The sequence below is a fragment of the Rhinolophus sinicus genome, chromosome 2, assembly GCF_057876585.1.
Source record: "Rhinolophus sinicus isolate RSI-liver-muscle chromosome 2, RSI-T2T, whole genome shotgun sequence".
Lineage (NCBI taxonomy): Eukaryota > Metazoa > Chordata > Mammalia > Chiroptera > Rhinolophidae > Rhinolophus > Rhinolophus sinicus.
The window spans coordinates 185,743,973-185,767,241 of NC_142502.1; the positions used below are offsets into that span (position 1 = coordinate 185,743,973).

The 23,269-nt window shown below is 38.9% G+C and overlaps 1 protein-coding gene and 1 pseudogene across 7 annotated transcripts in view; both read left to right on the forward strand.

Moving 5' to 3' along the window:
- Window positions 1-23,269, forward strand: part of MBOAT2 (membrane bound glycerophospholipid O-acyltransferase 2) — a 176,013-nt gene that overhangs the window by 56,734 nt on the left and 96,010 nt on the right. For 2 of the 7 annotated variants that reach the window (XM_019755959.3, XM_019755961.3), the window contains exon 1: window positions 21,623-21,845. The exons of 2 other annotated variants lie outside the window; for them this stretch is intronic. In XM_019755959.3, the coding sequence (XP_019611518.1) occupies window positions 21,771-21,845 (75 nt within the window). In that variant the 5' untranslated portion in view covers window positions 21,623-21,770. Of the gene's footprint in view, window positions 1-21,557; window positions 21,846-23,269 lie in introns of those variants that run through there. 3 more of the 7 variants (XM_074331665.2, XM_074331664.2, XM_074331663.2) reach the window with 3 other exon arrangements.
- Window positions 6,617-8,322, forward strand: LOC141571927 (translationally-controlled tumor protein-like; annotated as a pseudogene).

Sequence of the window (23,269 nt, forward strand, 5' to 3'; positions counted from 1 at the left end):
TCCACAAATTATAAAATGTTATCAACATGTAAGATATTAATACCATGTTTCCCCAAAAATAAGACTGGGTCTTATACCTATTTCTCTGAAAATAAGACCAGTTCTTACATTAATTTTTGCTCCAAAAGATGCATTAGGGTGTATTTTCAGGGGATGTCTTATTTTTTCATGTACAATAATCTACATTTATTCAAATACAGTCATGTCATCTTCTTCTGGAACATTGTCATAACATACTAAATGTGTCTGTCTGTCTGACCATCTTAACTGGGGCTTATTTTCAGGGTAGATCTTATTTTCAGGGAAATACGGTAGTAAACATAATGGCTGTGAAGAAATTTTCAATTGTGTAACAATGTTGTACAAATACCATTATGGTGTCCTTTGCGAGTTATGTTATCAAAACTTGGGATTCCAGAGAGCTTTTCAGACTCTTCTATCTGTTCACTCGAAGTATTAAACACTGTGGAAAGTGTCCTCCTGGGGGTCTTGTACCCACGCTGCTTTCCTCATTAGGGCGCGCCAGGCGGCACAGTGGAAAAAGCACCTGAAAGGATCAGGCCTCACGGGGCTCTGAGTTGGGAGACTAACTACTTCTGGGACTTTCAGGAAGTCTGTGAGCCTTCACTGTTTTGTCTAACATGAGGGGTTGAGCTAGATTACCTCTAAAGTCCTATCTGGTTATAAAATTCTATTATTTTATGTTTGTTTCAAATATCAATTGCCTTTGAGGGTGCAGGAGAGTGATTCCAAGTCTCTGGGTCCCATATTACATGAGAGGCTGTGAGTGTATTTGCACAGGGAGCCCTGAGCTACTTAAGTGCAGGATTAAGGAGAGGGATTTGTGTTTTACTGCCCAGAGTTGACCCTGCACAGCTGGGTGCCCACCAAGTAGGATATTCAACACTCCCGGAGCCATCATGAAGTGAGCAAACACCCATGGTCCTGCCTACAGGGCTAGCAGGAATGCTTTGTTGCCATGCTGCTCCTGGGGCAGATAAAGTATAAACCTACAGCAGAGGACCTGACTCCATTACTTCAACATTACTTCATACCTTAGAGGGGAGTCCTAAGCCCGAAATGCCCAGGGAATTAATCAATACATCCAGCGTTTCTGAAAATTAGATTTTGAAACTGTTTGTAAACCAAAGCCATTCAACATGAAAAACACAGGCTTTTGAATCAGATAGACATTGATTTGAATACCAGATTGTGTTACTAACGGGAGATGTTAGGTAAATTGATCTTTCTGAGCCTCAATTTCTTCATCTCTAAAATGGGTTAATAGCTGCTTTGCAGACTTATTGCACAGAAAATGCATTAAAATACCAGGCCAATATGACTTAATAAATGGCCATTGTTATTCATTGATGAAAATATATTTCTAAAATTTTGTGATTAATGGTACAATTTAGATAAGGATGAGTCAGAATAATTTCAGAATGAAAGCAAGGTACTACATGAAAAAGTCTTTCTCAGTTTTAAAGGTTTAAAATGTAAACTGTGAGAGCCTTTATAGAACTTATTACCTGTTACTTGGACTTTATTATTCCTTATTATATCATATGTTAAAAGAATAAAGAGATTTTTCTGTTTTACCCTGTGGGGGAGGAAAATACTTTTCTCTATCCTTCAAGGTTCTTTGTCTCCATTCTCCAGAAACTCAGAGCTGTTTCTGTGCTTATTTGCAGTAGATTTCTGCAAATCCAAGGTTTCTATTATAATTTTTTCCTTATCTTCCTTTACTTAATACAGCGCCTCACCATTTTATTTTTGTTGTTATATTAATGATTTTATTACAGTCATAATTTTTATTGTACTTTGCATCAAATCCATTTTGGAAGAGGTGACAAAGATTCTCTCCTTGACCAAACTCTACAGGGCCCCAACTTTTCAACGTCTGTTTTTGCCTCTGCATAATCCAGTCTTGGCAAGAATCCTGCTGGCTCACTTTAGCCAGAGTCCCTCCTTAGTTCTGATGTTTCCTCTTAGTACTTTTTCATCCACTGACCCCCATTCCTCACTCTGCTCCTTCACTATAAAGGAGCTGTGTTCAGAATTGAGCCCCATTCTGTACTGAGGTCTCTTCCCATATTGAAGTCCTGAAGAAAATGTGTTTTCATTGCTTTAGCTTCTGTCCAGCTCTGGGTTTTCTTTAACAGAGGACAGAATGTAAGAATACATTCGATACACAGATTTGTTTTCCTTCCTTTGTTCCCTAAAAACCTTCATATACCTTCTTAGAGTTATTATTCTGCAACTTTGGGTTCAATACCAAGAGTCCAGTCAGGGTTTAAGACCCAGTCCTCGAACCTTCTCTTTCCAGGTGCTCCTATTCAGAGCAGGCAGGCCTATGCCACGTGGCCATGTCACTGAATTACAAGTAACTGCTGGGACAAAGTCTGTCAAGCATCGTTCCATCATGACATTCCATTTTAGGAAATAGCACCGGAGCCCTTTTCATTCAAAATGAGGACTCGGTCACCCAGTTTTCAAGACCTTGTGTTTTCTTTCGTATTCCTCCACAGTTTCAGCTAAAATCCTTTTCGCACCAAAAAAAAAAAAAAACCTTTATCAGGAGTGTAGCTTCCAAACTTCAGAAGAACAACTTCCATGTTGGCTGAAGTCTAGATGAGCGGGAGGAAATTTTCAACCTCAGGCTGCTATACTTTCTTTCATATATGTGAACTATAAATATTTGAAAAGAATAACTTATACATTAAGCAATAAAACATTCTCCAAATCATGTTCCAGTCTGAGGTGGTTCACAAAGGATCCCAGAGTTGATCCCCTGAGCCTCATCCCTCTACTTTAACATTTTTCTCATCTTGTTTATGAGGATCAGAATTAAACATGAAATAGAATCTGCCCTCTAGATGATAAGAAAGATAGAAAGTTCTCAACTAAAGTGTTTTTAAAGCCAGATCTTTTCAGGGAGTCTAGATTTACAAAAGGAAGCAATGGGTTATGCTGCTGGCACTCACGGGGACACTTTTCTCTGACACGAAGGACACGCTGGGTAGAAGGTTCATTTGGTTTAATGCAGACAAATCTTACGGGACAGAGATGCGTATTTTTGTGCTTAGTTTATAAAGCTAGACATTCCTTAGACAGGAGAAATCTGGATGGCTTTCCTATGGCTCTTTCAACATTTGTTTGTTTCTTTCAACTGAAAGCTACGAGTTACATTTTCTCTCATCAATGTACATATTAAATTACTGATTTGAAGGTACTGTTAATTTTCTGATATATATTGTAAGTATGTTTATATTGCAAATCAGATGCATATATGGTAAATAACATGTCTGTTTATATTTCAAGAAATATAGGACCTATAGCAATAGTCTTTGACGTAAAGGAACTGTCCCTAGAGAAAAGTTCAGACATCTGAAGATGGTACTAATACCGTAGTTACTGTCATGCGAAAGTCAGAATTAGCTGATAGATTTCTTTCTGAACAAGTACACTCAAGGCTGTTTTCTTTTAAAATCTCTGAAACACCTTGTTGACTTAACTGTCAAATAGCATTAAAAAATATCCCCATAAAGCTTGATTAACTGGTAGAGTTGTGTTTAACCCCCTGCCTACGGAGCAGTAATACTGGTTTTGCTACTCAGAACTTGTGGGGCCTCAACAGCTGGCACACCAAAATTTTATTCATGGATCAACAGGAACAACGCAAATTTTCACTCCAGGTTTCTTACCCTTGAAGCTATTTAGACAGGGAAGTGGGTGGGACCTGTGTATACACACAGGCAAAGGTCAAATGTTGATTCTGGAGCCAGTATCATTCCTGTGACAATCTGGGGAAATTGCAACCACAAAATTTCAGAGTTAGAAAATAACTCAATCACCTAGCAATTCCCTCGTTTTCCAGTTGAGGAAAATGAGACCCGAGCGTGACTTTACTGGAGGTTAGTCAGCTAGATTCCGAAAAATGAGTTGAAGATGCCCTACTCTTTCTCCTGTACTATGTTACATATGTGTATTTCTGGGCAGCATTTGGCGTGAGTCAGGAAATACGAAAGATCTGATGTCACCAAATTAACAAAGCTTAGCATTAAAAATAAATCTCCGTTGTTAAAACCATTAATTCAACGGCTGATGGGGGAGCATTGCAAAGAAGGGCCAGACCATTAATACTCAAATCTACTGAACAATTCTAACATTACCAAAAAAGAAACTCCCAAGTATGTCTCCTGATACCATGCAATAAATAGAAAGGACATATTACCACCTGTGAAAGATTCTTACACCAAGAAATCAAACCTGAATCTGATTAAGACTCGAGATCTAACTATCAGAAGGAAATACAGAAGATAGAAAAATAAGTTAAGTACTCCACAGGGGTGCAACTGGCTAAATCCAGACTGGAAAATTCTACAGATCTAATGTCCATAGAAAATGAATGACCTAATTTATTCAACAGCAACAACAACAAAATAAGAAGAAAGAAAGAAATCAGACAAGAGGGAGGGAGGATTTTTAGACATTAAAAGAGATAGAAGAGATATTAACCAAATATTACACATGGACCTTGACTATCTGTTGATTCAAACAATCAAAAATGCCAAAGACTTTTACAGGACAGTCAGGGAAATTTGAACACTGACTGATATTAAGTTTCTATTCTTAATATTTTTAGGTGTGTATCTTCTAAAGATACAAACAGAAGTATTTATGGATTAAATAATATAAAGTCTGGGATTTGCTTTCACGTTATCTATCTGGGGACAGGGGAGTGGGATGTGTAGATGAAAGAAGCTTTGATCCATGTTGATAATTATTAAAGCTGAGTGATAGGGTGCTCATTACACTGTTCTCTCTACTTTTGTATGTGTTTGAGAAATCTATAAAATAAAAAGGTGAGAAGAAAACTAAACCAAGATAAACAGAGTATGTATGACAGTCTCTACACATATATTCTGTTGCCAATTTTTTTTTTAAAGTAAGATTAAAAGGATCATTGAGTCTGTGATGTTTCTATTTGAAGTTGTAATCCTACATCTTTGCTGAACAGCATCCAAATATCGCTGAACAGGACAGGTGGTGTTCTTGGCAGGTCTCTCTTCTATTGTAATGATCCTGTAATGTGTCTGTCACTCCACTGAAGCTGCTGAAGGGCAGAGACTATTAATATAGCTCATACCATCTTCCTATCCCTTGTGCATAGCACAGTATTTGATGGGCACCAAATAGAGAAATGGATTTTTAGGAAAAACCATTTTTCTCATTTTCACTTTAATCGAGATTTTATTTATATATGTTGAAATGCAAACCTGTCTTTGTGGCTGGTGGTGTTATTCTGTCCTTGCTGGAAATGGGAAACGATGTTAAAAAGAATAAAATAAAAACAGTAACCAAATCCCCTTCCATAGTGCCCCACCTTTTGCCTCTGACCTTTGATTTTCTAAGCGTTCCTTATGTATAAATCCTTTTTTAAAAATAGCGTTATTCTGTATCTGCTTTGGAACCTTTTCAGATTCTCAATCTCACTTAAGCTAAGATTTTAAAAATGTTTCAAGATACCTATACAATTATTCCAATAACTTTTGAATATTACTCTTTACTCTCATACACAAAACTCTCATTCCATATTGGAAACAAGAATCTATGGATCACTTATTTAGGACATTGTCCAAATAAATGTCACATAAGTCTTTCCCATTCAGGTCCCTGAAACTCTCCATTTCTTCCTTTCCAAGTTGATACTCAAAAACTACTAACCTATTTCTAGAAATTGGAAGGATAAAAAGAGGGTGTGGTTGACTATTGGAAAAGATGGCCACCAACCGTTCTTCCCATTGCTAAACATAAATGTTGTTCCTTTCGTCAAGAGGTAGAGTGTATTTCCCTCACTTTAAAACTGGGCTGGACTTGTGAATTCTTTTGATCAATGATGATCAAGTGGAAATAACATTGTGCCAGTTGTAGGCAGCGTCCCCTCTTGGAGCCCTGGGCTGCAGCGTGAGGAAGTCAAGCTCTCCTGTTGGAGAGAGAGGCCACGTGGAAGAGCACTAGTGCCCCCGCCAACAGACAGAACCAAAGTCCCCAACACGAGTGGGGCCATCTTGGATTCTCTACTCTTACTTGAGCCCAGTTGACACTATCAGGATCAGAGACAAGCTATTTCCACTGAGCTTTGCCTCAAGTGAAAATTCACAGACGGTTGTTTTAAGTTACTATTAATATTTTGGGGGCTAATTTGTTACACAGCTATAGAAAACTGGTACAAAGAGGGAATCTGAAATCCTTTCTCTGTGTCCAGCACAGTCCTTGTTTAAACCTAAAATGCTGCTCCTTCTACAGCATTCTTTCTGCCATCTTTGGAAACTACCCCAAAGGTCCCAAAGTACAGGCGACTGGTTGTTTCCCAACCGTTTTCTGCCCCAAGGCTGAGGCAGAGTAGATTCCAGATGTGCTTGGAACTTATTGCTCCAGAAATTCTTCCAAATGCCAGGAAGTAGGGAAGTTCTTGAAAAAAGTTACAGGAGATTTTCCACTGGCTCTCCCCTCCCACCTCTCACTCCTGTGCTGCTCTGGCTGCATCGCGCTGGCTCTGAGCTCCCAGATCCTGCTAAGCCAGCGCTGCTGTCGTCTCCTTCCAGCTGCTATTATGATCATCGATCAGGACCTCATCAGCCATGACGAGATGTTCTCCGACATCTGCAAGATCCAGGAGATCGCGACGGGCTGTGCCTAGAGGTGGAGGCAAAGATGGTCAGTAGGGCAGAGGGTAACATTGATGACTCACTCACTGGTGGAAATGCCTCCACTGAAGGCCCCGAGGGCAAAGGTATGGAACACACAGTTATCACTGGTGTTGATATTGTCCTGAACCATCATTTGCAGGAAACCAGCTTCACAAAAGAAGTGTATAAGAAGTACCTCAAGGATTGCATAAAATCAATCAAGGGGACACTGGAAGAACAGAGACCAGAAAGAGTAAAACCTTTTGTGATAAGGGCTGCAGAACAAATCAAGCACACCTTGCTAATTTCAAAAACTACCAGTTCTTTATTGGTGAAAACATGAATCCAGATGGCATGGTTTCTCTATCGTGAGGATGGTGTGACCATATATATATATTTAAGGATGGTTGCAAGTGGAAAAATATTAACAAATTTGACAATCTGGCTCTATCACCTGTCATCTTAACTGGCTGCTGCTTTTCATCCACACACCAGGACTAGGACACACGGAACTGATGTTACCTGGAGCTCTTCTTTTATTTTGACCTTGATTTATTTGGAGTGGAGGTGTTGTTTTTAAGAAACACATGTCATGTAGTTAGTCTAAAAATAAAATGCATTTAAAAAATGATGTGAGCATCTCCTAAGGAAACAGGTGCCAGCTTGAAGGGGCGCCCAAAGGCCACATCTGGGACACTTTGCCCACCAAAATAAGTAAGTACAATAATGAAGTATAAGCCACTTAAAAATAGAAAAATCATTATTATCCAATTATACCAAATAGGCAAGTAGAAAGGAAGGAAGAAGGAAAGAAAACGAAGGAATGGACAGGTGAGCAGGAGGGAGGGCTTGCTCTTCTGTCAGAATGCGGAAGCCAAACGTTACCTGCGGTAGGAAAGCTGGAGTTGGAAAATCCCTATTTTGCAACCATCACGGTAAAGACTGACTCTGGCAATCAGTGGCTGATAAGTTTAAGGAAAATGGGCGAGAACAGGATATTGTAAGCTCCTAATGGTTCATTGCCTAATAAAACTGCTTATTAGTTGCAAGGGAGAAAAGTAAACTCTTTTAGGACAGAGAGTTTGGACACCTTGACCGGTGATCATGTGTAAGGAAGACAGCATCACCTATGCAGTCTCACCCCAACCCAATCATAAGGGAAATATCAGATAAGCACAAAACGAGGAACATTATGTTAAACAAAGAAAAGTTAATGGAGCTAGAACTATAGTCTTTAAAAGTGTCAATGTCACGAAAGACAAAAAAGGCTGTGAAAATGTTCCAGATTGAAAGAGGTTAGAGACCTGATAATTCAATGCAGTACCTGACACTAGACTGGATCCTATAGTGGAAAAAAATGCCCTAAGATTGAAAATTGCTATTAGAGCGGTTGACAAAACTGAAATGTGGGTTGTAGAATAGTAGGTTAAATAAATGCATGATAGATCAATGTAATTTATGTAATTGATTACTGTATTGTTGTTAAGAGAAAATCCCTAATTTAAAAAGATATACACTGAAGTATTTAGGGGTAATGGGCCGTAATGTATGCAATTTACCTTAAATGATTCTGAAAAAACTGTGTGTAAAATGAATGAGTGAGTGACTAAAGACAGAAAGAAGTAAATAGAAACAAATAATAAAGCAAATGGGGTAAAATATTAACAATAGGTGAGTCAGAATCTGGATGAAAGGTATACTAATGTTCCTTGCACAATTTTTATATTTGTGGTTATTTTGAGGCTGAAATTATTTTCAGATAAAAAATTAAGAAAAAGTTTGCTGTTCTGAGATACAGTCCATGAAATTATTTCTCAGGACTCAAATATAAATTATCTTCCTTCTCTGAACACCTAAAACTGTTTTTATTTTTATTTTTTAATTATCAGAGTCTTATATTGTTACTTAGCTGTTTCGGGTTTTTGGGTGTGGAAGGCTGTATCTCATCTTCTCAGTTGCATGTTTGGTTCTCAGTGAGCTCTTTGTCACTCTCTCATGTCGCCAGTAGAATGCTGGCACAGAGGAGACCCTCTGCATAGTCTGAAAAGAGCTCTGGACATGAAGATTTGGCTGGAAGTCTCTGGTGAGCCACTCAATTCCTCGGTGAACTTGGGCAAATTAATATACATCTCTGTGCTTCAGTTTTTCCATTTGTTAAATTGGAGGGCGATAGGTGGCTTTTCCTTTTCTAAAACCAGTGGTTAAATATTTGGTTATGTCGAAACAATTTTATATTCTTGAAGTAACCTGTAAAAAATTAGAGATTAGAATATGAGTCTCTATATACTTTTTAAAAAAATGCTTGATAGTATATCAGGCTGCAGCTTTAAAAATTCTTTAACAATTCTGAGAGTCCAAAAATCTTAGAATAGACATTTTGAGAAAATGTATTGATTGAACCATACATACATAGATCTCTCTGTGTTGCATTTTGGTGACATTTTTTTCTCTACTGTGAACACCATGGTAATGGTTATAGACTGAGGCACTGAGAAAGCTGATTCCTGGCCCTTCATACTTGAGTAATCTTTTTCAGCAGTTAAGTTGGTTTTATATCAATCCATCCATACTCTACCCTGCTTCCCTGTGGTTAATGAAACACACTTGCAAGATATTTGGTTGAGGTGATAAGCCTGCCTGAGGTCCTTGGCAGTTGGATGTTCATTTAATAATTCTTTATTTCTTACCTAATTATTCATGCTAATGATTTTCAACAAAGGCCTATAGAGTTTCAATCTTCTTTCTCCCTCGCTCTCAGGGCCAAAAATTGCTCAGTTTTCAGATTGAAGCTATAGAAAGTCCTGTTCAAATAAACATTTTGTTACTGAAAGATTAAAATAATGGGCATAAAAGGAGTCCCTCTATTTTACTGATAGAAATAAGTTCTTTCTCTTATTTTGATCTTTATGTCATATTTTTCTAAATCTACTATATTAGATTTTTAAACGGTGTTAGCTATTTTTGAAAATTTTGATCTGCTGATATAGTCATAAAATATACTTTATTTATATCTACAAGAAAAATTTCAGCTAATAAAAGTTATGTTTAACTGAGCATTATACTTTCCACTTATCAAAGCTCCTATAAGGTGTGTGAGAATTGAAAAGTGGTGTGTGCACTGAGGTTAGACATTTAGTAAAGGAGGTTTGCAGTTCATAGAAACACTGTAGATGTGTCTATTATCTCGTCAGTAAAAACAAATATTTTATGAATAAATGAATAAGTAAGCAATAGTTAATACTTAAGGAAATATTAATTTCATGCACTTCATATGAATCTTTAATATTCTCAAAAAACCCAATGAGCTGCTCAGTTATATCAGGGCATTGGTTTCATCTTGATTTTGTCACTTGTGGAAATTTTAAAGGCAAAAGTGGAGTTCCTAAAATTTCCAATACTGGTGCCATTGATGCTAATTTTGCTTATTCATTCAGACTGAATCAGATTGATTTAATTCTGGTGGGAATTCAGATGGGAATATGTGTAGTAGATTAGAACGTCAATGACCTTAAAAGGAATCTTCTGCATAATTCTGTGTCACCTTTGAGCGCTGGTTTTCCTCTATTGCATCACTGCAATTGTGCTTTATCTTGGTTAATTAACCTTGTAGTGGGGATACAGTAGTTCTCCCTTATCTGAGGTTTCTCTTTTCATGGTTCCAGTTACCTGCAGTCAATGGGGGTCCGAAAATATTAAGTGGAAAATTCCAGAAATAAACAATTTATAAGTTTTAAATTGCATGCCATTTGGAGTAGTGTGATGAAATCTCGTACCTTCCTGCTGTGTCTCGCTCAGGATGTGACTGTCCAGCGTATCCATACTCTATATGCTCCCTGCCCATTAGTCACTTAGTAGCTGTCTAGTATCAGATCAGTTGTCAGAGAGAAAGACCACATTCACATAACTGTTATTACTGGATATTGTTATAATTGTCCTATTTTATTAGTAGTTACTGTTAATTTCTTCCTGTGCCTAATTTATAAATTAAATTTCATCATAGATATGTATGTATAGGAAAAAATATAGTATATATAGGGTTTGGTACTATCTGAGGTTTCAGGCATCCACTAGGGGTCTTGGAATGTATCCCCCCGCAGATAAGGAGGGACTACTGTAGTGGAAAATTTTCCATGATTGACTGTTGTTTTCATTGCTACTTTTTTCAGGTTAACAAGAATTTTATCTCGTGTCATGGTCTTACAGGCATCAGAATGACCACCAGTGGAAATATTGTTCAGAATTTCTACCTTTTTAGCCGCAAAGAGTGATGGCTATTTTGGCTATATCACTATTTTTTCTCTAAATATAACTATAATTTTTGACATTGTGAATGTGATATCTTGGGGGAGGAAATGCTTGGTTTGTATATATAGAATCAAGTATATTACACAGACCATCAAATGTGACCACTGCCAAAAGTCAAAGATGTATTCCAATTCTACAGGAATACCATTAAACAGAAGAAGTAATATTGTGTGAACGTCATGTACATGTCATAACCCACTGCTCACATCTTGTTTTTTAAAAAAACGAATGGATTTCAATATTCTGGTGAGTTTATAAGTCATTGTCCTCCTTTTAAATAAAGTATATAACTTCTCTAGGAACCCAAGATGTATTTCAATCACCAAAAGTCAGGGGCACTTATGAGATTGTATACATTTTAAGATAGTCAATTTTTTCACCATATTGTTTGCCTGACAAAATGTTTAGATCCCTATCTTGACAAATATCTTTATTCAAAATAGGTTTATACTTTCATATCTCAATAGGAAGAAATTGGGCATTGGAAATACTACTATAAGTTTGCCTAATTCACATAAATATACCAGTAAAAAGTAAACTTGGTTCACAACTTAAATCTGAATGTTGTTGATGTGTAATATAAAATATTTTAAATTAAAAAGATGCATGTGTTTGTTTCTGTTTTTCTTTTCTAATTAAATTAATTCTTTTAAAAAAGATTTTTATTAAAAAATATAGCTAACATACAATATTATATTAGTTTCAGGGGTACACCATATTTATTCAATATTTATATACCTAAGAAAGTGTTCACCCTGGTAAATCCAGCAACCATCTGACTCTGTACCACGCTATCACAGTATTATTGAATATATTCCCCATGCTGTACATTACATCCCCAAGACTTATTTGTTTTATACCTGAAAAGTAAACTTTAATTAAACTAATTCTTAACAAGTGTACAAATATTAACTTGGGGTTAGGTGTTTGCAAACTTCTGGTGGGTGAATTCATATTCTTTGATATGGTTTTAGGTCTTATGAGATGAAAAGTTGGCTGATTTAATGGGCATTTAATTCAATTAGAACATGGTTCAAATCAATATTTTAATATGTGTAGGTTTTACTCTTAGTGATACTTATTTGGTGCGCTTTATTACTCACGCTATTTTACTATAAATTGTGTCAGATTCTCCTCATAAGAATAATGAAATCCATGAAATCTTACAGCTCAACAGGCTGTAGGAATTAAGTTTGCCTTTTACTTTGGAAACATCTGTCAGTTAGCGTCAATGAAGACTCTATTATGAGTCTCGCACTGATACTGTAAACATCAGAAACATAAGGTAGGTCTCATATTTCTTAATGTTCTCACTTCTAATTCATAAGTGGTTGATTTAGTGATTATGTATAGGATGAAACAGAGCTAGCTGATGGGTGCATTGTCTTTGCACACACGTGTGGATGTATTCTGAGTGCTTGATTTCTTTTGTTGTTTGTACGATATTTCCCTTCTCAAAACACGAAATTTTTTAATGTGTGAAACATATTTCATTGTTATCTTATTTTGTTACTTTTATTCATTACCAAAATTCCCAATGAGGGAAATGTATATAACTTTGTGAATGATTTAATTAAAAATAGCTGAAGGGAAAAAAAATCAGTAAATCAGGAGAAGGTTGGAAGATAAAGTTGAGAAAGGCTTATATGAGAAAAGACAAAGAGCTGGAAAACAGAGAATATATTAACATAGAAGACCAAGCCAGGAAGTCCACTCTCTTACAAATAAGAATTCCATAAAGAAGGAACAGAGATAATGAAGGAGAGAAAATTATCAAAGAAACAAGGAAATTTCCCTGAATTGAAGGTTCTGTGTTTCTCAAATTGAAAGGGCCCATCAAATAACCAGCACCATGAATAGAAAAGACTCACCACAAGACACCACTAAAATTTCAGAATGTCAATAATAAGACGAATCTAAAAAGCTTCCAGAGAAGGAAGGAAAAAAAAATAGGTCACACACAAGAGTCAGGAATTAAAGTGGCATTTCTTAACAGCATCATTGGAACTTACAAGAAAATGGAGCAATACCTTCAAAATTCTATGTGCAAACGGGTTTCAATCTACAATTCTAGACCAAGCTTTGGCTGAGGTGACAGATTGATGCACTCAACACCTACACCCTTTGCCCCTTTCTGACAGCCTACCTCTACTTTTAACACTAGAAAGCTAAAACCATATTTCCCAGGCTCCCTTGAGGCAACAGTTCTAAACATTACTAAGGTCCCATCAAGCAACCTCAAGCAGGAGCGCCTTGGAAGGTGGAGATGTGTGAGGTGGCAGCTATACAAGGGTATCATCGGATATTCTGGGGCATCCGTGGCAAAGGTTGTACTATCTCAGTGTTCCTCAGCCTTCTTTCTTTTTATTGTTGCTCCGCTGAGGAGCCTTTTTAGACATTTTTTTCTCTAATTACCCCCATCCATGAAATTTTAATGCCACGGATATACTGTATATCTGTTTATGTACTATATAGGTGTTTCATATTTTACAAGAGTAAGGTTTTATGGGTTCTTCATCCCCCCAAACAATTTTTGTCCTTTTGGGGAACTATTGCCCCCACTAAGGATGCATGTGCTATCTAGTCCCTAGAATCTTAAGCACCACACAGCAGGTGGCAGTGGTGGTCGGGTTCCTATAGAACAGTCCAATGGCGTGATTGATTGTTGTTCCTGGCTGTGGGACATCCAGGTGTTCCAATACGGGAGAGAAGTGAGAGGCACCTTTCCATGATACCAAAGGAAAATTCTAAGCTTAAAGGCCTGCTTTAGAGCTTAGAGAGAAGCCAATTTAGAATGGAACAGAAGAAGGTAGGGTTCCCAGTCACCCAGAAAAAGAGAACTGATAGATTACCCCCTGTGTATGACCATGTTGATTAGCGTTTTAGAGCAGTGTGGTAGGGTTTGGAGATGAATTAGTGATAGTTACATAGACCACTGAATGAAGAAAAAGAAAAGGCCAATGTTAACTCCAGAAAAAATACAAAGTAGTGGACTAATCAAAACGTGATTATACTATACTTTGTGACTCATTTTAAAATAATATTTATAAAGTCATAATAATGGGAACTCTGAATATTTATTTAACCCAAAGTAGTGATGTAATTATATTGGGAGGATAGGGTTGAATGGAGGATGGGAAAAGAACTGTATTCTCATAATAAGGTGGTCAATACATAAAGTTTAAAATGAAAAAGTCTTGCAATAGCAATGTACACATTTTTTAAAAAGAAAATGTGGAGGGCAATACCGATAGAGACAGTTATGAGAGCTGAAAATGTTGACTGTGGGAAGCAAAAATCAGGGGTGGGGAGAGGTAGGGCAGGAAACTTTCCTTTTTTGTTAAAGTCTGTGCTATTTGATTTTTTAACTTGTACACATATTACTTCATGAAAAATAAAAATAAAGTGAAATTCAAAAAATAAAAGCAAGAGAAAAAATGCTTGCACTGTTATAGGGCCTCTTAATTGCTTCTTTTTTTCTCATTTTCTTCCTGGATGATCTTGGTAATATTTGGTTATAATTCCTTTTTCTTCATAGACTACCTCAGATATACCGTTCCTGGGCAAAGACTTTAGATATGCATATTGTTTATAGGACTTGATCTAGATGGGTTTCTTAAAATTGAACACGGTGGTAAATGAATTTTCTTTGCTTCCCAAATTTTCTTCCTGGTCCAAATGTTCTATCACTTGAATGGTGTGTTGGCCAATGTTGGATCTCAAATGCAGAATCTCAGAGTTGTCAGATTTCTGATACTTGTAAGAAACGATAGTTATCAGAAATATAGAGGAATATTAAAATCATTATCTTTATTACATATATACAGCCAACAAGAATTTGAGCATTTAATTTTGATTTCATTTAAATAACAAAATAGGCCTAGTAATGTTAGTTGTTGTAGTTGTTAGTAGTACTAAGTTAGTGTTAGTGGATTTAATTAACATTTTGATATAGGAAAAGGGTTATGGATTTATAATTTGTAAATTGGAAAGACACTTAATAAAACCTAGCTAACTTACTTATTTTGATATAAAACTCATAATTATTTCTGTATTTGCTAAATTAAAACAAAATTCTTAACAAAATAAGAGCCTAGAGTAATGGTTCCTGAATTTCAGTGTGTACTTGGGAATTACCCATGGACACTGGGTAAATGTAGATTCCAGAAATAATAATTCTCCTCCTTCTCTGTCTCCTCTTCCTCCTCTCCCTATTTCTACTTAAAATTATGATTCTTTATGTATTTAGTACTGTCCAGGAACCCGGATTTTAAACAAGTATCCTGGGTGATTCTTGTAAAGGTGGTCCCATGGAAGCCACCGAGACACACTAACTTGTTGGGCTGTATCAGACGTACTTGACTACATTTTATTTTTCTTTTAATTTATTTCTCAGTGACACTCAAGCAGCTACAAAGGGAACAATTTTAAATGCTCTCTCAGGTAAATATCTAGGCACGAATAGCTGGATATATTTTATACAAAGAGGAAATAGAGTAGCTTTATGCAATAAGATCAAGTTCCTGGCTTCTGTCCTAGAATAACTTAAGATAATTTGATTGGTTACCAGCTGGATGCTAACCAAAAAAAGATAAATACTTGTGGATTTGGACATGGTATTTAGAGAAGTACTATACAAAAGAATGAGTCTAATGTATCTGGAATTTTCAAAATCATCCATCAGAGTAATAACTTTTAAATGTGTCACAAAGTAACACTCTGCACTATAAATTATACACTCATTTGCTTAGTTCTTACACATGAAATCCATATATAAATTACTGTTTGTCTTTTTTCATCCTTTTTCTACTGTGTGGGTTGTGAAGGCTCAGGATACATAATGACAGTTAAAAACAAAATAATTCACCACAGTATATTCCAGCATTTAAGAAGAAGAAAACGTTTGAAATTCGTCATCATCTTATTATGTAGTGCTGCCATCACAAAGCGCTGGTAATGATTTCCGGTGAGATAGGCTAGGACTGGAATAAATCATTATATTTTAAATCTTAGCCCTGGGTGTTTTTTTCCCCGCTCTCAAGTTGGAGGGATAAGCTGAGTAAACCTACCTTTTGTGGTTAATCTATACTTCTACTTGGCATATTGTAGCATGGGAAATGTGACCATATACTGTGTGACCTGCCACTCCTATAACAGCGGTAAGGATGATGATGACGATGGAAGTGATGATGGCTAATATTTACTGAGAGCTTACAATGTGATAAGCATTAAGCATTTTATGTCATTAAGGTATCTGAAAGGCACAAATTATTATTATTCCCATTTTATAGATTAGAAGATTGAGGCCCAAAGAGGTTAAATAACATGACCCAAATCAAATAAGTAATAAGTGGCTTCAGACTCAGGCAGTCTGGTTCCAGTGCCCAACTTCTTTACCTGGTGCTTTCTATGATTCTAATCTCCCAGTGCCTCAACAAAGTTAGGGGTAATATTTCAAATGAAGAAGCTAAGTAAGGGACTTCCATTGGTGGTTATTTCCACCTGATGTACATCGTCATTTTGCACGTGGTAAACCATTATTCATAAATCTAATAATACAAATGATTTAAGCTATCTTGGGAACATTTGGAGTCATTATAGATTTTTAATTTTAATGTGTTGTGATTTTAATAAGAACTATCTTGTGCTATACAGTATTTTAAGACTAGATCAGAATTTTCAAAAACCCAAATAAGAGAGAATAACTACCTGCTTTCAAATGGAAAATAATTAAAAGATAATTTGATGAAATCGAAACCAAGCCATTATCTGATTATGAGGACATTCCTTAGCAGGTACCTCATGTTTAACCAGAAGAGTCACCTGTCCAGGAAAGCAAGTCCTTTGGCGAGGGAACTGGGTTAGATGTGGTAACCACAGCCTTTACAGGTAAGGTAGAGATGATTCTCATTCCTAACTGCACTGATTAGGGCTCTAGCATCAGTATTGTAATCTGTGGAGGAAAACCCAGCATCTGAAAAAGGATGGTAACGAAAGAAGGATTTAAGCGGAAAGTACCTACCACAAAAATATGTTTTTTGACATATGTATCCATGCAGAGGGAAATTTGCTGAAAGTGATAGGTTTCTGGGGGCCTTCACAGAACTCTTTGGTGGGCTGCAGAGCTGGCAAAAATAGAGGGAAGTGTAACTCCTTCCTGTGTCACCAGACTAGACGATTTAGAAGAGCAGTGACATGTCAGCATATTTAAGGAAGGGAGCTCTTCTTACAATTATAAACAGAAATAACCTGAAATCTAGGCAGAACTGAGAACACAAGGCCTGTATAGCTGGTGCAGTACCTGAAGTCGATGTAGTAAGTACCGCTAGTGGGGATGGCGATTATGGTGGAACCTGGGTGGGTATTGTGACTTACATTTAAGATGTGTCATAATTTGAACACCCATTATGCAAACATGTGGAAGCATGAGAGTTTGTACTTTGTTTTTCTATACCTAGGGATCAGAGGGTTTCAGATGGCATTCTTACAATAAATAAGCACTAACGGGGTGGGGGGGTATTCTTTTAATTGAGACTGACTCATTCTTTTAAAGGTGAAAAAGCCAAATAAATCTGTGAAGAAAATGAAACATTTCCCCAAAAGACACAGAAGTAACACAGCAATCATCACAGGTCACTGAGAATAACAGACATTTTCAAGAAGATAGGTTGATTAGAGATATAATAAATTAGAGGTAGCTGTGAGACCAGTGGCACAACTGGAAAACAATGTAGTTCTCAAATTGGTGAGTAATAATTCATTTTGTTTGCATCTCTTAGTCAAACAAAACTACACTGGATATAGACTCAGGAAGACAGAAAAATGTTCTGGAAATTCTTGGGAATCATATAATTTTAGAGGAAGGAGGGGCCATTCAAATTATTTCATTTTTAAATCTCCCAATGCATAGACAATGAAACTAAAGGTAAGTGATTTGTTTGTTGTTACACGGGCCTCATTGTGGTGGAGCAAAGACGGATTCCCATGCAGGTCTCCTATCTTTGCTGTTTCCTGTGTTATCTCTTGTGTGGTCTACTTTGTGATGTCCTAATTGGATCATGTTAGGTCTTAAAGGGTGACTTCCTGAATTTCATTTTTTGGTCTCAGGTTAGGGTTAGTTTGTAAGTGTTTCAAGACGCCAACCAGTTAATTGGAGCTTTTATTATGTGGATGGCCCAATACCCTTCATCATCAAAGTTATTCCAAGATACGAGAGCATAGAATAGGCAAAATAATTGCCTGAGAACTCTAATTTCGTGACACTTACCATTTTTATGAAACAAAAGCAGCTTGGCAGATTATTCATTTCTTCTGAGTAGTTTATTCGAAGTTAAAAATAAGTTGGGAAACGAATTTTTCATTTTAGCAATCTTTAATTACCATAGTCATTTTAGGAAGGGAGAGTCATTTAAGAGGACGAGAACAGTGGTAGACAGTCATTTTATTATATATGGACTCTGCTCAGTGCTCTTACAATTTGGTCTAAGTAACTCTTACTAAAATGTGGTTGCTATATCGAAATCCCTTTCCTACTAGTATTATTTTGAATATTAATATTACTAATATCTTTTAAAATAATTTAGGCTATTATTAATTTCACACTCATAATCACAATACTCCTGTGAGGTAAGATGAACAGTTATCATTATCCATATTTAACAATGAGAAAAGGCACAGAAAAGTTAAGCAGATTTCTCAAGTTCACAGCTATTTGGTGGAATAGTCAGCACTAACATTCAGGTCTTTTGACTTCCAGCCAAATTTCTTTCTCTTGGACAAGTTCTTTTGATTTTAACATTTATAAAAGGACCTTATTTGGTACTTTTCTTTTTAAAAAATTATTTTCCAATTACAGTTGACATACAATATCGGTTTCAGGTGTATAAAACAATGATTAGACATTTATATACCTTACAAAGTGATCACCTGGTACGTATGTTGCTTATAATATTTTACTGTTTTGTATATACAACTGTTTCTTCTTTCAATTATAAATATTGTTTACCCTTTATAGAACCCGACACAATTCCCTAGACATAGCAAGTACTCAATAAATGTTTGTTTTTAGGAAATAAGAATGTGAAAATTACTTTTATAGAATGGATGTTATCTGAGATAGGGCATCTCAGACATAACCATATATGATTAGTTCAATTTCTCCCTTCATCACATTTTAAGAGCTTCTGGTGTAACTAGCAGATACTGGTCAGAAGGCTGGCATCAAACATATGCTCTCATCACTGAGTTATTAGCTTAAAATACTGGCCTCAGTTTCTTCATTAAAAACATAAAGATGTAATATTTTTAATATGAAAAAAGTTTCCATTTTCAGAATTACATTATATTTCTTGAATGGTAATTAATATATTTTAAGTCTTACCACGCACCAAGCACAGTTCTGAGGTAAGATTTATAATTTATGAAATATAATTTATGCTATTATTATGCTCATTTTTACACATGGGAAAACTGAGGCTTAGAAAAGTTAAGTAACTTGCCCAAGATCTTGCAGCAAATAAAAGGCAGGGACAGCTGAAAACCTACCCGTCTGCTTTAAAATCTAAGCTATTATTAATACTACACTATATTTTACCTATAGCTTTATGGCTGTGACACAGCTAAATTTTCCAGATGGCTAAAATCCTGCCCATTATAGGTATTGATTTCATATAATCACTTCAAACAGAGAACTACATTCTGTCATGTTCCAGAAAAAGAAAGTTTAAGGAAGCTCTTTGTTCTACACCTGAGATTGTGTCTTTATGCTACTTACTTTAGGTTGTAATGTGTTCCCAACACCCACCTTTTAAGTTTTTAAAACGGTATTCCAAATTTTCCTTCAGTCTGTACCCTCAGCTACTTGTATACTTTCTCTACATTTCCCCAAAATGGAAAAAAGAGGGGGAAAAGACATCATTTTCTAAAATTCTATTAATGGAGGGGTCCAGATTATTGGGACAATGTGCTTCAATTAGTCGCCTGTTGAATAGGTTTGCTCTCTATCAATCACAGCTCCCCTTGGAAGACTACCCCAGGGAGAACGAAGGTCCTGGCTTGTTTTCCTTCTATTCTTTATCCAGTGAGGGTTGAGACTCTCTACCAGACTAGGATTACGTTAACTAAACAATCAAAGAATGCTAGGCAGGAAGGGATTGAACTTATAAATTCAACGGCCCCCTTTTCAGAGAGACCACTGAGCTAGAGAGATGTGATTCATGGAAGGTCAGGTGTTCATATTTGTGCTTTCATCATCCAACACTCTACAGTAGTAATCGAAAAGACTGGACGTCTGATAGCTGATGAGAATTTCTGGACAGGGTTTTAGTGTGAGGAAAAAGAGGGCCTAGTGTCTAAGAGTTAAACTGAAGGTAGATTACTTGGGTAACAATCCTTTCTCTGCTATTTATAAGCTGTGCACCCTTGGGCAAGTTACTTAACTTCTCTGTGACTCAATTTCTTTGATAGATTGAGGGTGGTCATACACCTTTCTTGCATGGCTGTTGTGATGATTACATGCTAATAATATACCTTTAATGCATTTAAAGCAGCGTTTAAATCATTAACCATTAGCTACTTCTAGCAAAAATTTCAGACTGTTAAATGCTTGAATTTTGAGTTCTGATAGTCTCCTTCAGCATTCCTCCTCTTAGGAAGTCTTCTAAACAAAAGTTGACACTTGCGCGTTCAAGGAACTCAAATGGTTTACTTTGGTTGCGTTTGGGCAAGTTGATTAGATATACGCATAACACACAAGCCACCACGTAGATTGAAGGTATGTGGAAACAGCCCACACTGGAAGGGTCTGGGGATGAAGGCAATTTGGGGATGACGAGAGGCTTAGAAACAGCGTTCCTTTCTGAGAAAGGCGGACCCCTCAATGCCCGGAGGTTGGCCACCAAAGAGCTTAATGGAACACAGCGCAGGTACAGGCGGGAACTGTCTCCTTCCTTGGGGTTGGCCAAACCCCACCAGCGCCCCTCAGCCCTGGAAGGCTCAGCTAGGCTTGAGGGTAACTGAAATTTCACAGTAATACTTAAGACAATGGAAATTCTTATCTAGGCCACTGTTTTGGTTTGTGGCCCTCCCCCCAGTCTAGGCTCCGTCCCCAACTTCTCCTGGACGGCGCCCCTCACGCTGTCCCTTTGTCTGGTGGACACTCCGTTCCCACTCGTTGTCCACCGTCCCTCCTAGAGAGAGGTGGGCTGGCTGCGGACCCTCGGGGAGGAGGAATAAGGAGGTGACATGGGGAAGACCACCACGCCCTCACCGGGTAGTGGAACCCTCAGGTAGCCCTCGCATAGCTGCCCGGCTGCCCTACTCTCCCTCGGCCCGGGCCTGCCATGGGGGCGGAGCATGGCGCGGCCGGCGCCCTCTGATTGGCTGCGGTTGTCGGGGCGCCGCGCCGCGATTGGGCCGCGGGGCTGTCTGGCGCGAGGGCGCGCGAGGTGGGGAGGGGGCGGCTGGAAGCTGCTGGAAGTCAAGGGGAGGGGCGGGCGCGCGGACGGTCTAGGGCGCGGGCGCAGGGACGCGGGGGCGCGGGCGCGGTCGGGGGCGGTCGGGGGCGGTCGGGGACGCGGGGGCGCGGGCGCGGGGGGAGGACCCAGCCGGTCACCGCCCCCGGCCCCTCCCCGGCTCCGCCCCGCGCTGCCCCGACCGCGGGCGGCCAGGGGGCAGGCGCGCCGGCTGCATCCCCATCCTCGGCGTCGCCGGGCACAGCAGGCGGGAGAGCAGCGCGAGCGGCCGGGGCGCGGCAGGCGGAGTGCCAGGCCGGCCATGGCCACCACCAGCACCACGGGCTCCACCCTGCTGCAGCCCCTCAGCAACGCCGTGCAGCTGCCCATCGACCAGGTACCCGAGGCGGCCCTGCTGGCATCGCGCCCTTGCCCCCCGGTGCGGCCGTGTGCCATCCGCTCGGGACCCCGGACCTGGGGCGCGGACTGGGGCGGGGGCCCGCCCCTGAAGGGAGGGGGCGACCCGCCTGTTATTGTCCGTCCGCCGCCTGGCACTGGCCGCCCCTCCCCGGCGTGCCCACCCAGCCTCCACCCCGGCCCTTGCCCGTGCAGCCCGGCGGCGGGGGGGTGGGGGGCTCGGGGCACCGACGTGCGCGCGTGCATGCTTGGCCCTGCTCCCTGCTGCCACAGCAGCGCCCGGACCCGGGGCGTGCGTACAGCGGGCAGTCGGCGACCCGGAGTCCTGAAGTCGCTTCCAGTGTGTGTGGGCGCGGGTGTAGACAGTGTAGAAAGGCTGTGCTTTGGGGAAGCCCCGATGTTTGTGCCCTGCGCGTGTGGCACCCAGTGCCCGACGGGGAGCAGGATGGATGTGCCTAGGTGGGGAGTGCGCTAGACGAGACGTGTGTGGTGTGGAGGGTCCGCTTAGGGGTCAGCGACCTGCGTGCGCTTTGGGACAGTTTGAATTGAAGTGCGGCTAATATAAGAGAGAGGCAACAGTTTGGTGGAAGGCAGAGGTTATGAAGAAAAGTCAAAGTGACTTAACAATCCGAGGATTTCTAGCTGAGGAAGTCGCAACCTTGTAGCTAGAAGAAGCCACTGTATCCCCTTTCTCCCACCCCTCAGAAAAGCTTCTGACACTGTATAGGGAGGGTGGCATTTAAATAAGACCAATTGAATTTGTGTGAAAGGCCTAAGGATTACTGTGAAATAAACAATGTTGGGATGCGTAAAGCAGCTCTATGATTACTCAGAGAAGAAAGTTTGGAAGTATTTTGTCAGGGGGACGTTTGGGGAAGTTGTTGATGGGGCTAAGTAATTGCTCTACCTCCAAGCTAAGGTAATTAGCTGGACAATTTTGCTTAAAGTTATTTCAGGTGGATTTGTTATGGAAGCGTTTGCACTTTACAAGGACCCTGGTTCACTGTCCTCTTGAATATGTAGCTGTCATTGATGTCCTCAGGGATTTGATTTATAATAGAGGATTCCTCTGTGTCCAGACTACGTTTCATAGCAGCGAGATGGGAACGACTCCTGTGCCTAGCTTTATGACATTAACCGTTTTGTGCTCCACTGTTTTAAAAACACGAGTATGTCCAATGAGTGTAAAACATTCTACCTTCTGTTCAAAACTGAATTCCTTACTTACACGTCAGTCATAACTTTTGGTTCATATAATAGTAAAATACCTCTTCCCCCACACATCTTGAACAAGTCACAATGTGTATCATGCTAACAGATTAAAGTCCCAGTAGTGAAATTAATCGTGCACTATAAGAAAGTGGTCGACTCTTATTATTAATACACTAATCAGAACTTAGGGTT